The 16,236-nt window shown below is 36.8% G+C and overlaps 1 protein-coding gene across 5 annotated transcripts in view; it reads right to left on the minus strand.

Annotated features, from left to right (window-relative positions):
• Positions 1–16,236, minus strand: part of stxbp5 (syntaxin binding protein 5 (tomosyn)) — a 181,510-nt gene that overhangs the window by 54,932 nt on the left and 110,342 nt on the right. For all 5 annotated transcript variants that reach the window (XM_012963785.3, XM_002936370.5, XM_012963784.3 and 2 more), the window contains exons 7-9: positions 16,147–16,230; positions 14,636–14,759; positions 3,478–3,556 (exon numbers count right to left, since the gene is read on the minus strand). In XM_012963785.3, the coding sequence (XP_012819239.1) occupies positions 3,478–3,556; positions 14,636–14,759; positions 16,147–16,230 (287 nt within the window). The remainder of the gene's footprint in view (positions 1–3,477; positions 3,557–14,635; positions 14,760–16,146; positions 16,231–16,236) is intronic.

Raw genomic sequence — 16,236 nt, forward strand, 5'->3', positions numbered from 1 at the left:
GTGTGAAACCGTGCGGCTTATTCGGGAATGGGGTGCAATGACTTTTCTAGAGGGTGGGCGGTTAATTGCCCCAGCAGGGGGCAATTAACCAAACTGAAGGAAACATTGTAATATTGGGGCACGAGTTTTGCCACGGCAAGCACCACTCACATTTTCTTCAGGAAATGTACCTCTCTAGTTACTAGTAGCAGTTGTCAGAAAACACATGATAGCTCAAAACACAGTCCATTATTTTGTAATAAAAGCAAGAGTTTCTTTTGATAGCACTGATAATCAAAACTTCAAAAATTGCAGCTAGTTGCACCTCACTGATCTCAAGGTTAGACAGGCCTCGGTGGATGGCTGCTGCATAGAAACATATCTGTGAATATTTTTGGACTACAACTCAACAGCCACGGGCAAACTGCTGCACTTCTAATTCCATCAACATGATGTAACCCACAGCAATCTTCAACATTTTAATTGCCACTACTAATTTATTCTGGATGACAGAACAGATGAAATAGAACAAGATCTCAAGATGATCATACCGCTATAAAGTGACAGTGTTTCTTTAATATGTTCTATCAGAGCATTAAATGCACACTTTGCAAAGAGCATGGACCTTTCTTTGGTTTAAGAAGAGCCAGAATTGGTGTCCCCAATCTGCACTTCATCTTAAAATATGTGCTGAGCCAGTGTTCTGAGCCCATACTTCTCTCTCTTTAAACCAAGGCATACATACCCACACCTATCTTTAGTACAGGTATGGGACCTTTTATCCAGAATGCTTGGGACCTGGGGTTTTACTGATAGGGGATCTTTCTGTAATTTGGATCTCCATAACTTAAGTCTGCTAAACATCATTTAAATGTTGAATAAACCCAATAGGCTTGTATTGCCTCCAATAAGGATTAATTATATCTTAGTTGGGATCAAGCAGAAGGTACTGTTTTATTATTACAGGGAAAAAGGAAATAATTTTTAAAAATTAGAATTATTTGCTTATAATGGAGTCTATGGGAGATGGCCTTTCCATAATTCTGAACTTTCCGGATAAGAGATCCTATACCTGTACAGCAAACTTGGACATAGGAAAACACCATATTCAGTTCTGTTATGGCATCACAGGCAAACTGCAGTCACACTTATTTGCAGCCATTTCATAAAAAACAAATGCATTACAAAAAATTAGGTTTTAATGTACTTTTTCCAAATCAGCTTCTTAGGTCAATTACCAAAACTAGATACATTTTGGTAACAAATTACACTAAAAAATACCTCTATTACATGCAACTGGCACTAAGACTGGATACAAAATAATGAGGCCTATTGGGGCTCAATATTTTAACAGTTTACCAACAGGAACATGTTCTATAAGGTTATTAAGAACAGACAGCAAAAACAATACATAGCTAGGTAATTATTGTAACTGGAAGGCAGTGAATCACTCCGACTCTATAAATAGACTCCATTAGCACACAAGGCTGAGACCTTTATGGCACAATACACATGCTTAGCGCTCAGATCAGAGAACACTTGGGTTATTATTCTGACTGTTCATTAAAACCAGAAATGCCATTCACTGGCAAACTGCTTCTGCGTAGTGCGTATGAAGCACATCTCCGTCAATGATGCCTAGATACAGATTAAGAACGGAAACTCTACTTTCACATGCGCCATATGTATGAATCATGCTAATACCATTACGTATAAGTGCAAAAAATAGCTTCTGTGACAAAAATACATTACATCTATATACAGGTATGGGACCCGTTATCCAGAATGTGCGGGACCTGGGGTTTTCCGGGTTAAGGGGTCTTTCCGTAATTTGGATCTCCTACCTTAAGTCAGCTAATAAAATTATTTAAACAGTAATTAAACCCAATAGGATTGTTTTGGCTCCAATAAGAATTTATTATATCTTAGTTGGGATCAAGTACAAGCTACTGTTTAATTATTAGAGAGAAAAAGGAAATCATTTTTAAAAATGTTGATTATTTGATTAAAATTGAGTCTATGGGAGATGGCCTTTCCGTAATTTGGGGACTTTCTGGATAATGAGTTTCCAGATCTTCCAAGGGTCTTCCAAGGTCAAAATATCAAACCAGATCCATTTGGTAATTATGAAAGCATATCATAGGCTTATTATGCATGGAATATACTGTTATGGTAAAAAAAGGTAACTAATATTTATTGATTAGTATTATAAAGTAGTATAGCACAATTCACTTACAGGGCTAAAACACACTGCACTATTTTACATATGCCTTCAAAATACATCTTGAAGTATATTTCATCAGTAGCAACACATTTTCTGAATTGATCAATATTGATAACAATATGTGAATTGTTAACCAATGATATTCAATGGAGTATCTGACACTAAACCTTACATTATAGCAAGGGTTGCTGCCAGTTATGTTTTTCTTATGGATCTATAACCTTCATGGTTGCTTAAACAAACTTTGGAAATGAATAATTTATCATGTGATAAATAAAACAAGTAAATAAAAGTTCAATAAAATATAATATATTTGCTAATGATCTGGAGAATGTAGCTATGTTTACTACAGAAATTATGCAAGGGAAGTGAGAACAAAAAACAGATTGATAGAAGAAGAATATACTTAAAAAACAAACATCAGAGAAAGTTTTGTTACTTTTTCCTATATTAAACAAGTGATTTGCTTGTTTGCTGATCCTATTACAAAAAGCTTCTAGTTTAGGTTATCAAAATGCAATGACTAAAGTATCCCATTAGTCACCTGAATCCATGTGGTACCTGGAATATCTGGCAACTAGGTAAGACCGCTGATATGTACAATGCTGTTATGAGCACTAAGCAAAGTTGATGTATTAAACTAGCTATTCCACGCTGATACCTAGTAGCTCAACCTACTTTTTCATTTTTAAAAACTTTTCTCAGTGTCGGTAAAGTTTCATTTAGTGATAATTAGTAATTTCTGACAAATTATAAATTGGCCCAAGTGAATGACGGTCACTTCTTTATTAATTTTACTCTATATTAATTCAGTGATACATTGCATAATCATGGGATCCCCTCTCCGGAAACCTATTATCTACCAAGCTAAAGGAAGGCTATCTCCCATAAAGTCCATTTTAAACAAATAATTGTAATTCTTTACAATTATTTGTAAAATGTATTCTTAATATTACCTTTTTGCACATGACTTATCAGTAAAACTCAATGTATGCATTCATATACTAATGGATTTTAAAATGTGTGAACTGTAGTATAAACTGCAATTAACCTGTTAAGCTAATCAGCTAAGCTAGTCAGGTATATTCCACCAAAACACATAACTAACATGAAAGGGATTATTATTAGCACATTTAAATATGATATCCTAGGCTAAACAGACCAAATGACCAAAAAGAAATAAACCACACTTTAACACCAAATTCTCTCTTACCAGAGAACCATAGCTACAATATACAAAAACCACTTGGTTACAAATATAAACTATTGCTTACCCGTATCGTGTTGTTTTATATTCAACTTTCAGGATAGGCTTGCAGGGTTCTGGCTTTTTTCCATCTTTAATCTGTTTACCTAACACAGAAAAAAAACCTGTCAATTACCTGTATCTGAATGGCAGGATAATCACAAAAATTTAAATAAAATTTAACAGGAAAAAAAATTAAAAATGGCCTGCAAAGTTTTATAGAAAATATGCATCTGCAACACATTATAACTAGCTGTAAACATGTTTTTTTTTTTTATAGGTTCCACAGCAATTCTTCAAGTCAGATAGCCAAGTGCCATAGCATCATCTTACAAGCGCAAATGAAACTTTCTTTACACTATTATTGGCAAGAAATGCACCATGTATAGTAGTAAGTCAGCAATCCCAGGCATTTAACATAGAATGAATATGAACAGGTCTGCCTGTGGAGATGCATTTTTCCTGTGTTCATCCCTCAGATGACAGCAGTTATAACAAACATGTACCCCTTTCTGCCCTCCTGCCTGCTTTTCTTGATCATGTTCTTTTGCATGTTACTTCTGCTATATGTTTAAAACAAATTTTTAATGAATGTATATTGGAGAGTAGCTTAGAAGAATTTTTTTTATTAGGTACATTTTTATTTTTGGGTTTACGCCTCCCTAACACAGCCACATAGGTCTTACTTCCTCTAGGCTTACTTCCCTTCAAAATTGGATGATGTTCAGCTTTGCTAGTAGCTCAGAACTGGCAAAACCCACTGCAACCCACTGCTTCATCCAAAAAACTAAGAAGCGCTCTCTTAGAACTCTCTTAGAAGAGTTGCAGTGAAAAAAGTCATCCCTCTGTAGTAGAAACAATGCTAAGCAACTCAGCTACAGACACAACAAGGCTAGGATGTAGAAAAATAGCAGCAGGTACACTGGACTGATGAGTCCAAATATGAACTATTGGCCTTTAAAAGATGGCAATTGATAAATGTCAGCAGGCAGCAGTGAAGCCCAGTGGAGGTTCCCTGCAGATTTGGGGATGTATATCCACAGATGGAGTTGGTGATCTGGTCATAAATTAATGTCACACTTGCTGCTGAGAATTACAAGCATAATATTATCCATCATGCAACACAGAGGCATTAAAGCAATTCCAATGTCATTCTGAGACATGACAATTACCCCCAAAAATATGGCCAAAATCATAAAAGAACCTTCTGCAGCAAAAAGAAGAACAAGAAATCACACAACTGATGGTATGGGCCTAGAGAAACAAGTAGTCTGCAGTGAAACTGTGGCAGATGCTCCAGGATGTATGGAACAACCTACCACATGAGTACCTCCAGAAATGTTATGTTTTTTCTGGTGATCACACATCCTACATTTCCCAAATAATAAAAAGTAGGGACATAATTTTTTTAAAGCATTCCTGCTTCAGAGAATGTGCCTAAAACTTTTACATAGCACTGTATATACTGTATGACAACACTGCAACACAAGCAGTATACTATAAATGATATATTTAAGTTGCAGCCTAAAATCTAGTTTATGGTCTATTTTATTTAAAATAAAAATGGCAAACAGTAAGAACAAAGAACAAAGAAACGTACTGCTCACATGTACAGTAAGGTATATCATATTAAGGAAGTCATTTACAATCAGTCCGACAAATGTAGCCTGCTCCATTCTAAAACCCAAATCTCACATCTAAACTATGCAGCATTGTTCAATAAAAGTTAGAAGTCAAAGAATGTAAAGGAATTGCCTCTTACTTTTCTTAAAAGTAATAACAGAAAACTTGAAGTCGACATTATTAGAAAGTAAAGAGTCTTTTGGAAATGACAAGATAATTTTCAGAAAATTGTTTCTCATCAATCTGCCAAATGAATCTCTTCAGGATGAAAAAGTCATCTGATACACAATTTTCTCTTCAAAACTTTAAAAACTGCACCCCAAATGAATAACATTATCACAGAAGCACAATTTTCCCTTATAATGGATGACTTTAAAAACTGAACACCAAGTGAATTACATTATCAGAGAAATAAAAGAATGCCTACAAGTTTAAAGGGAAACGAAAGTCAAAGTCACTTGGGGGTGCCAAAATGTTAGGCACCCCCAAGTGACTTTAACCGCTTACCTCGTACCCCGGGCTGGTGCCCCTGTTAGGAGAAAACAGCACCAGCCCGGGGCACCTGGAGCGCAGCGCTTCCGTCTTCCTCGCTTCCTTTTCCTGAGTGCCAGCGGTGGGCGCATGCGCAGTAGAGTGAAAAGCCGACTTTAACATTTAAGTTCGGCTTTTCACTCTACTGCGCATGCGCGCGCAGCGAATCAGGAAAAGGAAGCGCCGGCAGCTACCCCGGGCTGGTGCTGTTCCTTCCTCACAGGGGCACCAGCCCGGGGTAAAAGGTAGGCGGTCAAAGTCACTTGGGGGTGCCTAACATTTTGGCACCCCCAAGTGACTTTGACTTTATTTTTCCTTTAAACTAATCTCTAACATGACAAGATACCAAACTTCAGGTTCTTGTGTGGACAGAGTCTAGTTTATATATGCAAGTCTAGCTTTTATAGGAGTCAGTTTTAGTTGTTAATGCATCAGTAGCTTGATAAATACCATTTCTCTCAAAACAGCATTTAGTTACTCCCCTCAAACATTTTACGGTTTGCTCAAAGCATTTCAATGACATTTATGTCGTCTACTAAGAGAGGGTGAAATAGCAGTAAAAGTTTAAAATAGACAACCTGTAATCCAACAAGTCTAAAACCCACCAATGACCAGACATTTAGGGCACTATGGTCTAAATCAGTGTTTTTCAACCTTTTTTGGGCAAAGGCACACTTGTTTCATGAAAAAAATCACGAGGCACACCACCATTAGAAAATGTTAAAAAATGTAACTCTGTGCCCAGCAGCAGTGCCCCCCTAGTACACTGGTGCCCAGCAGCAGTGCCCCCCTAGTACATTGGTGCCAAGAGCAATGCCCCCCTAGTACATTGGTGCCCAGCAGCAGTGCCCCCCAGTACATTGGTGCCAAGAGCCAGCCCCCCTAGTACATTGGTGCCCAGCAGCAGTGCCTCCCTAGTACATTGGTGCCCAGCAGCAGTGCCCCCATAAGTCAGTGTGCCCCGTGGCCCCCCCTAATACATTGGTGCCCAGCAGCATTTTACTTCTGCTCTTCGGCGGCTTCTCCGGTGGCTTCAGCAGCATCTTCGTATCCCTCAGGCGCGACGCCTCTGCACTTCTGCCTACACGCGGCCGCACACAGGCCCTTTTATAAGGTTGCGCCCCGTTCGTACTGACGTCACCCGTACACACGGGGCGCAACCAATGACAGGGCCCGGATTTTATTAAAGGGGGCCCGAGCTACTAAGAAAAACTGTAGCATCGCCGGGCCCCCTTTGAAAGTAAAAATTGCGGCCCTGCCTACGGCACACCAGTCAACATCTCGCGGCGGAACAGTGGTTGAAAAACGCTGGTCTAAATAGCCCAAGCTGCTCAGAAAAATCTCAGTATTAAAATCAAGCTTACATTTAGAATTTTTGTATATGGTGTTAGTTTTGCTCACTCCGGCCCATTAAAGGTTAGCACTGATAATTTAACATATCTGCCACATAACACTATTTCTAATTACAATGCAAACTAAAGTCTCTCAAAATGTCTCAAATTCTCCATATTAAAAAGCTTAAATAGATACTGACACCTGAAATTAAACAGTTTTTTAAATATATCATAACACTGTCTTTGCATTAGCGTTACAATTTTGCAATAAAAGTGCTTTCTGATGCTTTTACATTACCTACCAGATTCCCCCAAGTTCCTGTATGAGGGTGCTACTATGTTTGTGAAGCAGTAGTCGGTCAGTGTTAGAAATTCTGACAGGTTGGCAAAACAGTCACCTTTAGGAACCTCAAGTAACAATTACAAAAGCAGCCCTATCAGGGACAAGCATGACCTATGTTTGTCCCTGATAGGGCTGCTTTTGTTATTGTTACTTGAGGTTCCTAAAGGGGACTGTATTTTAAAAAACAGTTTTTACGTGTCAGTATCACTTTAACTATATGTTAGTATAGTACAATGGCACAGAATTGCTGACACAATTTTCTGTACAATTTTCCAGTACAAATATAAGAACAAATCACCGAATTTGAATTGTGAACCCACACAGTTCCATAATGAATTAGGTAATTGGTCAGCTCGGTTATGTTTTTTGGCCAAATCACTTTATCACAGTTTTATTCTAGGTCCCACACAAAAATTGATGATTTTACATTTTGTTTTAAAAATAAGCAAACATATATGCTCTCTGTTAGGTCAAGAAAGAACTTAAACTTTTTATACATAAACCTTATAACAGTGATAACCAAATCTTATTAATCTATTATGTTTCAGAGACTTTAAAGGATTCTATGGATTGAACCCTAATGGGTTCAATCCATCCCTTGACAAACCTGTAATGAGTTTTTTTTTTTTTTGGTCCCCAGTTTTTTTTCAAGGGATGCATATGCTATTTATTATAACATCATAATTCTAATATAATCCAGTCCTTGAACCTATGGTACAGTATAAGTAATAATCATCCCCTTTATATGACATTGAACAGCACTGATATGCAGTACGCTCAAATATGTCACACAAAACTCAACTTCTTGTGTTAATTTTCTTTGATATAAATGTAACCTCTTCTACATTTTAAAATATTTATTCATAGGTCTATCTTACTAAATGAAGAAATTATGCTAATCCTCTACAGAAGAGGATAACAGGATATCACATGTTCTTAGCAGACAGAGTACATCTACATGTAGAAAGAAGCAGCACACGATATGGATCATATCATACAGATGATGTATCTGTCAGTACCATAAGACAAATTATTTCTCTTTTAATGAAGGCTTGCATTTATGACACACTTTGGTATATTATAAAAAAAAAACTTTCCCCCTGCAAGTAACTACAGATGTCACAGATATGATAAACAGCATATTATACTTGCAAAAAAGAATACAATGACAGTGTAGTGAGAAAGGTATAAATACGGTATATTCACTCTTAATATTATTAGATTGTTGTTACAGAAAGAAATGTCTATTTTTGTTCATATAATGTGGAATCGGCTGTCATTTTCCAATACCCCAAGCAAAATATAATAACGTTACATTTTTATGCCACATTCCTGTTGTTTCCATGGGGATACTTATTCTCACAGTCTTAATTATAGATACAAACACAATTTAAGTTCCTTCCAGTACAGACTAACACATAATGCCTTAGCTCTCTTCAATAACATGATTACTACCAAACCAAGTACTGTACCTGATTACTAAAGTTGAAGATGTTTATAGACCATTGTAATTCTATTTTTACTGTGCTATCAATGCATCCTACATAGTGTCTTGTAGGTTTAATTAAGGTGGCCATAGATAGAAAGATCTGCTCATTATACACTGGGCAATATACTGCTGACTTAAGGTCCCCATATACACTGGCCGATCCGACCCGATCTGATGCAGTCCCCGATCGGAGTAGATTTTCTAACCTGCCCGATCGAATCGGCCAGATATCGGTCGGGCAGGCCCGTCGGGAGTGCCCATACACAGGCCGATTAGCTGCCGAATCGGTCCAAGGGACCGATATAGGCAGCTACTATCGGCCCGTGTATGGGGACCTTTAGACTGTCAGCAGTGTTTACCAACCTGTTTATGGCCACTTTTACACATTATATATCTACTACATGCATTATTGTACAGGGCTATTGTACCAGATTGGAGATAATGACTCCAAGATTGAACCCTCAAAGCTTCTTCTCTTTGTTGGAGGTATCACACGCCATGAAAAGATTCAAAACTCAAGAATACTAGACAATATTGTTAATAAAATCCCGAACAAATATAGGGAACATTTTTGGAAGAATTGGCAAGTCAGCTGTCAAACTATTTCAGTAAGCTGAACACATTAGGTGAAAAGCCAGAGTTTTTAGCAACCATTTAAAGGAAAAGGAAAGGCATTATGGCATTTTATTGCCAATAGATTAGCCACTATAGTGCAAGCTAGAACACTATATTTATTCTGTAGAACACTTTACCATACTCAAATTAACAGCCCTAGAATATCCCTCTGTTAAAGATAGCAGCTGCCATTTTAAGCTAATATGCCACAGAGCCAGTTAGTCGCCTATCATAGATCTCTACAGCAAGCGCCTAACCACTCCGAAATGCCTTTCGACCGGCAACAATAGGAGTTGGCAGTGGAAAAGCCTATGAAGTCACACGAAGATGCCTGCAGAAGGAAACTTTGTGCAACTTTCGAAAGCTGACGTGATGCGTAGGACTTTCCATTAGCAACTCCTATTGTGTTAGACACCCCTCAGTGAACACAATCGCTAACATCAGACCCCAGGCCAGTGCTTCTGTCCTCTGAAAGTGCACCCGCTCAGTGTGCTGCTCCTTCAGCATTGCTCTGCCATCTTGTGCATTGCCCCAGTGATGCTTTGTGCTGTCTGGATAGCACACATGCACAATAGAGTGAAATATGCAACATTAAAGTTCAATCTTTAATTCACTACTGCGCATGTGTGGTGTCCAGAACACCCAAAGTGGATTGCATTGGAGGTAGTGTACAGAAGGAATATCATCCTGGGCAATGTAAGGTAAGCAATTATGTTCACTAGGGGTTGTCTAACACATGTCTCCCCCAGTAAATTTCCCTTTACTTGAAATTTATAAACTCATCTTTGAGGCTATCAGCTACAATAAAAGGTGAGCATTTTAAAATATTTAAGATCACTAGGCAAATGTCATACATTTGTACCTAAATGACCACATCCAGCCCACATGATGCCCATAACCTCATAAGCATAAATTACACCCATTTGCATATATTAATCATTATGAATCTTTGTATCTTGCACAACATTTTGCATCACATACCAGAGGTATGCTAGAATTATGGGATGGAGTAATGCATTGTGGCCAAAACAAGGAAATCTGTCCTGGCTAACATTTAACCAAAAGAACTATGTGCCGGGATATGATGAATTGTCTCACTGTGGAGCATCTCACGTGGCTGTGGATTACAGTACTTTTAAAACAACTCTTTGATCTAAGTCAATGCTGTATATGTATGAATATATACATATAAATTCTATGACAAACTAAATGCATATAAGTAGTGGCACATTTGTTCCTAGTTCTTAGATAATACTTTGTAAAGTTAGAACAAAAAATGACTCAAAAGGTTCCATTTGTTGCAAACAAAGTACTAAATGCTACAACTTGCCATTGCCTTCATAACAGTGAATGATGCAAACAATTTAGATGCTAATTTCCATGCCCCAAGCCACTTGGTCCTTTAGTGTTACTATATTGTATCTGGATGTTATTTCATCTCTACTCTTACAGAGCTTGCTTATAGCTTTCATAATAATAAAGCTAATATTGCTCTAACTCCTGATACGCTGGCATCATTTCTTTCAGAACAGAAGAGATGATCAGCTGCTTTTATGTAGTGTAGTTAAACTTTAATGTGCTGCTGCTGTAGTGCTTGTCAATAACAGCTGTATCTTTTCATCATCCTAGCGATCATAGTGTCATTCTTCACAAGTCCAAGACAACATGCTCTGTGTTGCTTGTCTTCTTCCTAGAACTTGGTGTGATGCAAAGCTTGCAGGCTTTTCCATAATTTATAAGCTTTGACTATAAATCCTGCAGTCTTTTGCATCTAACCACATATCTACATTAAGTAAACACAGTCTCAAAGAATAGGATAAAAAATTCACTATAGAATAATCATGTTTATGTCAAAAACACTTTTAATATGTGCAGATGGATTGACAGTATGCGATGGAAGTCAAGCTGAGTTGCAACATCTAATGTTACATTCAGCACAGATCAAGCTAGCAGACATGCCAAAACACTACACATTATTATATATTTTTACTCCAAAGGCAAATATTCAGCTCAGTATTGATTCTATCAGGTATGCCTACTGAATAAAAGAGAATGAATTACCTGCTTTTTCCTATTAAGCCTCAGTAACTGTGCCAGTCCTGGATTTAGCCTTATTATTGATACAAAAAAATTACTTATTTTAATTTAGAAATCTTTTCTCTTCACTGACATGCTTTCTTCATCAGGAAAGAGTGTCTTTATCTGTATAACAGTATTGTTTTATACTCTCTATTGATACTTTTTTCACTTTTATTTAATTACTACAATGATACATTAGAAGACAAGCCCATATCATTTTCTTTATGCCTATCATTAAGTACCAAGTAGTGCAAACCATATAAGGCTATTGGGCCTCACTGTCTCTTTCTGCTCTTAATTTTAAAACGTTGGTCATATAAAAAACACAAAGATTTTCTTGTATAATATATTCTTAAATAAATGTCCATTATCCTTGTTAGTATTTTTATAAATCAAAATGTGCCTAGAAATCAGCAGCCCAAGTGGCACATAATCCTCTTGCATATTATCTTATGCTAGCTGGTATATTTTCTTTTTCCCTTGTCTCTAGTTAGTATACCTGTTTTTCATACCTTGGCCATACATACAGTATAATACCGGAAATGTAATTCCCTTCTAAGATGATCTAAAAAGCTCACTCAGCACTCGACAAAGTCTTAACATTTCTTTGATTTTTTTAAAAGGTTCATAAAACACAAACCATATTACTGATGACCTGTTGTTCTAGGAAATGATAATTGTTTAGCATTGCTTGGCACTGACAGTCCAATTTTTTTGCTAATAACCTAGCTTTTTGAGGGCTACAAGAGGATGTAGAGGATGATGTACCTATTCAGAATTCACTGAATATGTAATACATTGACTGAAAATTCCTTCCTATCTGTCATTATTTGAAATGCAGGAAAAGGTTATGTACCGTGCTAGCCAGTCAAAATGTTACAGGGTAACCCTTTTGAAATAAAATATAAGAAACATAACCATAGCAAGCTTTTAGAACATTTTAGTTTCTTTTTCAAGTTAACCAGCTTGAAAAAGGAACTAAATATTCTGAAAGCTTGCTATGCTTAGTTATCTAATAAAGGTATCACCTTTACACCACTTTTGTAATTTTTTAATTTCAAAAGGGTTATCCTCTATCATTATTGGAACTAACACTTTACATGCTGCCATAACTGTTTTCACTGTGTGTCACTGCCCTTAAGCTGGTAGCAATTTTATTAGATGAGGTTATTCATTATTGCTTATTGTAAGTGAAACGTTTGAATGGTATACACCATGAGAGCATCCCATTTTATATAAACTAAAAGCTAAATGACCACACAGTTAATGTTGTATATAATACATGGTTCAATTATAGGAGTAAGAAAAATAGCTCTCATCTTCTGTGTATGGCATCATAGCACTGTTCTACCTTCTCCCCTTTTCCCACGCCAAGCAGACATATTTTGCTGCTGCCCCCACCCTAGCAGGCTGTCTCGGCATCCCTATTAGCCATATGAAAACATCATAGTACTCTCAATAAGTTTTTTTCCTATATAACTTACTGAGTGTACCATCTCTCTTTCATATGACAAGACACAGAAACAGTATAGGTATGGGGGTTGCACAATAGTTATTAGATCACTGTGTTGTGCTCAGGGATGCTGTTTCAGCCCTCCAGAGCCAGTTTGTTGGCTTGACAGTGCTGAAAGGGAGGGCACCCTATGAAAGAGGCTTCTGACTGCAGAGGCCTTCTGCACATGACATTAACCCATGGGAACTGAGCCCTGCAGCAATCATTTGATCCAGTTTCTGACCCACACTCCCTAGAGGCAGCAGTCATAAAAATAAACTAGGCTGAGGAAAAGTACTTACTTGCTATATGTGAGGATAAAACACTGTTATTGCACTGATGTTCCTAATCTGGAATAGCGAATCCTATGCTTGCATCATTTTAGCTGTCTTCCTTGTCAGGCTTTGTGTATGCTTTAAATAATTTGTTTTCAGCATTCAACATTCAATTAAAAGGTTAAATTAATCTGTAAAGCCTCCACTGCTCCAGATATATATATATATATATATATAAATATACAAAAATAGTTTTATTGTACATAGCCTTTATAGCTAAATATAAAAAATGGAGTGCGTATTATACATTTTGGAATGGAGGTTGAAAAATAGCAATTAGAAAATAAAGCTATGGGCAACTATACTGGTGCAATGTAGCACCTATCTTAGTAAATTAGCAGCCTAAACCATATCATATAATGTAAACTGTTACTGCTCTAATACTCTGAGTCCATTAAGACTGTTTCTAGCCCTGATTATCTGGGCATATACAGGTATGGGACTCATTATTCAGAATTCTCAGAACCTGGGGTTTTCTGGATAAAGGTTCTTTCTGTAATTAGGACCTTCATACCCTTAATCTACCAAAAAATAAATTAAACAGTAAATAAAACCAACAGGATTGTTTTACCTCCAATAAGGATCAATCATATCTTTGTTGGGATCAAGTACAAGGTATTATTTTATTATTACAGATAAAAAGAAAATCTTTTTAAAAAATTATAACTATTTGATTCAAGTGGAGTGAATAGGAGATGGCCTATCCGTAACTCAGAGCTTACTGGATAACAGGTTTCCAGATACTGGGTCCGATACCTGCACTGGTTATAATCTATTGGTTAAAGGCCCGGATTGGCAATTGGTAGATTCTGGAAAATGCCAGAGGGGCTGCTGTAAGATGCTATAGAGTATAGACAGTGAGGCTTGTGGAAGGCCGTTTGGGCCTCTGTGTACTTCAAATGCCAGGGCCTATTTTGAAAGTCTGTCCGGGCCAATTGGTTACAAGTAAGTACAATTGGCTCTTAATGTCCAGAAAAATCAAATTAATAATAGGTCAATAATAATAATAAGTTTTTTAAGAGTAGATACAAATTTATATGCAATAATTTACAAACTAGAAATCCAATATAAAATGACACAATTTTTGAAGAAGCAACTTGTAAAGGCCCATTTCCATCTATTAAGATATTCTCTTCCATCTCAAACAGAACAGAATAATAATTAAGATCAGCACTTTTTTTTATACAGTACATTCAACTGGCTGAGATCTGCAAAGGTCACTTAGCAAACAAATGCTCAGAACAAATAAGAATATATGTATTCTCACTGCTGCGTTTTTTGGAGTGACATATAAACAGGAGAAAAACACATTCCTTGATATGAGAATAAAAACACAGCCTCTTACCATGCGGCACGATTGTCTGTATGCACTTGGCAGGAGAGCGTACGTTCCATATGGTTAAAGTTCCATCTGAATGGCTGCAGATAAACTGCTTTCCTTCATGGTGCCAAGCAACAGAATGAATAGCCTATGCAAGAAAAATAAAATATTTATACCCATAAATATATACATAGTACAGTATACACTTCCCTTTTTAGTGCCATCATTCAGTCTTATATCTTCACAATTAGAGCACAATTATAGGGGCACAAAGCTAAAAAGCTTGTGAAAGAGTTGTACATACTGTACCTATTTAAGAAATTAAATTCATGGTTACATGGAATATTGAAACAAATCTATCACACTGAATCCTTTAGAGAAAAAAAAATCTGCACTATTCGATGGACACCACACGCAGGTGGGATTATCTTTCAAAGCTGTTGCATTAGTGATCATCCTTGAGAAAGTTACATTACAAGCACAATATTGGCCCTTAAGAAGTGCATCGTGTAAAGGGCAGGATAACTATTGACTGCCCAATACCAGATGATATTTACAGGGTTCTATTTGTGCCTAGCAATGTATATAATACTATTCCATTCCATGCTAGTTATACACCAATTAAATGCCTTCAATAATTCCACCTAGTGAAGAGCATCACATTAGCAGGTGATACACCAAAGAAATGGCATGAAGGAACATCTGGAACTGAAACACAGAACAGTAAGATCCTTCACTCACAAATGCCTTCCAGTATTTAAAAAAAAAAAAAAAAAAAAATCAAGCCAGTAGTAAAGGCAGCCTAGAATAGAAATATCAGGGGTTGAATTTTATCACCAGATTATTCTTACAAACTGCAAGCTCTATCAGTATTCATTTGTATTTAATTGGTAGCATAGGAAAACCCTAAAGAAGAATCCTAATACTAAGTATATTGCACATAAATAAATCCATACTTAAGCTTAAAATCACATATAAAAGTAAGATGGAAAGAAAACAGAATTTCCTGACATGACCTTTCAGCAATACAACTTAGCAGATGGAGTATTAGCTGCCAGATGTTAATCCCCCAATTGGCATTTTCTGCTTAAAGAGGTTATAGTTTAAGCAGTAAGTATGCCGTTTTAAGGCTTGAAATACTATATGATAGCCAAGAAACCAAACTCAACAGTAAGCGCAGCAACAGATTTGCGGCTTTAGAGTCTTAGTGGAATATTCTCTCAAAAAAACAAACAAAGGTAGGCATTCTAATAAGTCTTTATTTTGCAGTTTTTCATAATAACAAACCATGTAACAATGTAACAGGAGTACCGGGTGGAAACCCCTGCAGACACAGGGTGAACATACAAACTCCTTGTACAGGAATGAAACTGACCTTACCACCTGAGTGGGTAACTTACAGCGCTCTACCCACTGAGCCTCCATGCTGCCTAAAGTTACCGGATATAGTTTATTTTTATTTACCTTTATCTCTTTACAAATATAAAGAGCAATTATTTATTATCCTTTGAGACCCTAAAAACAAATTTACATACCTCATCATAGGTGTATCTGTAGTCTGCTTTCTTTGACTTGAGGTCCCATAACACTACTATACCAGACTCAAAACCAATCAGGAGCTGGAA

Source organism: Xenopus tropicalis, chromosome 5, assembly GCF_000004195.4.
Source record: "Xenopus tropicalis strain Nigerian chromosome 5, UCB_Xtro_10.0, whole genome shotgun sequence".
In the NCBI taxonomy this organism is placed as follows: Eukaryota; Metazoa; Chordata; class Amphibia; order Anura; family Pipidae; genus Xenopus; species Xenopus tropicalis.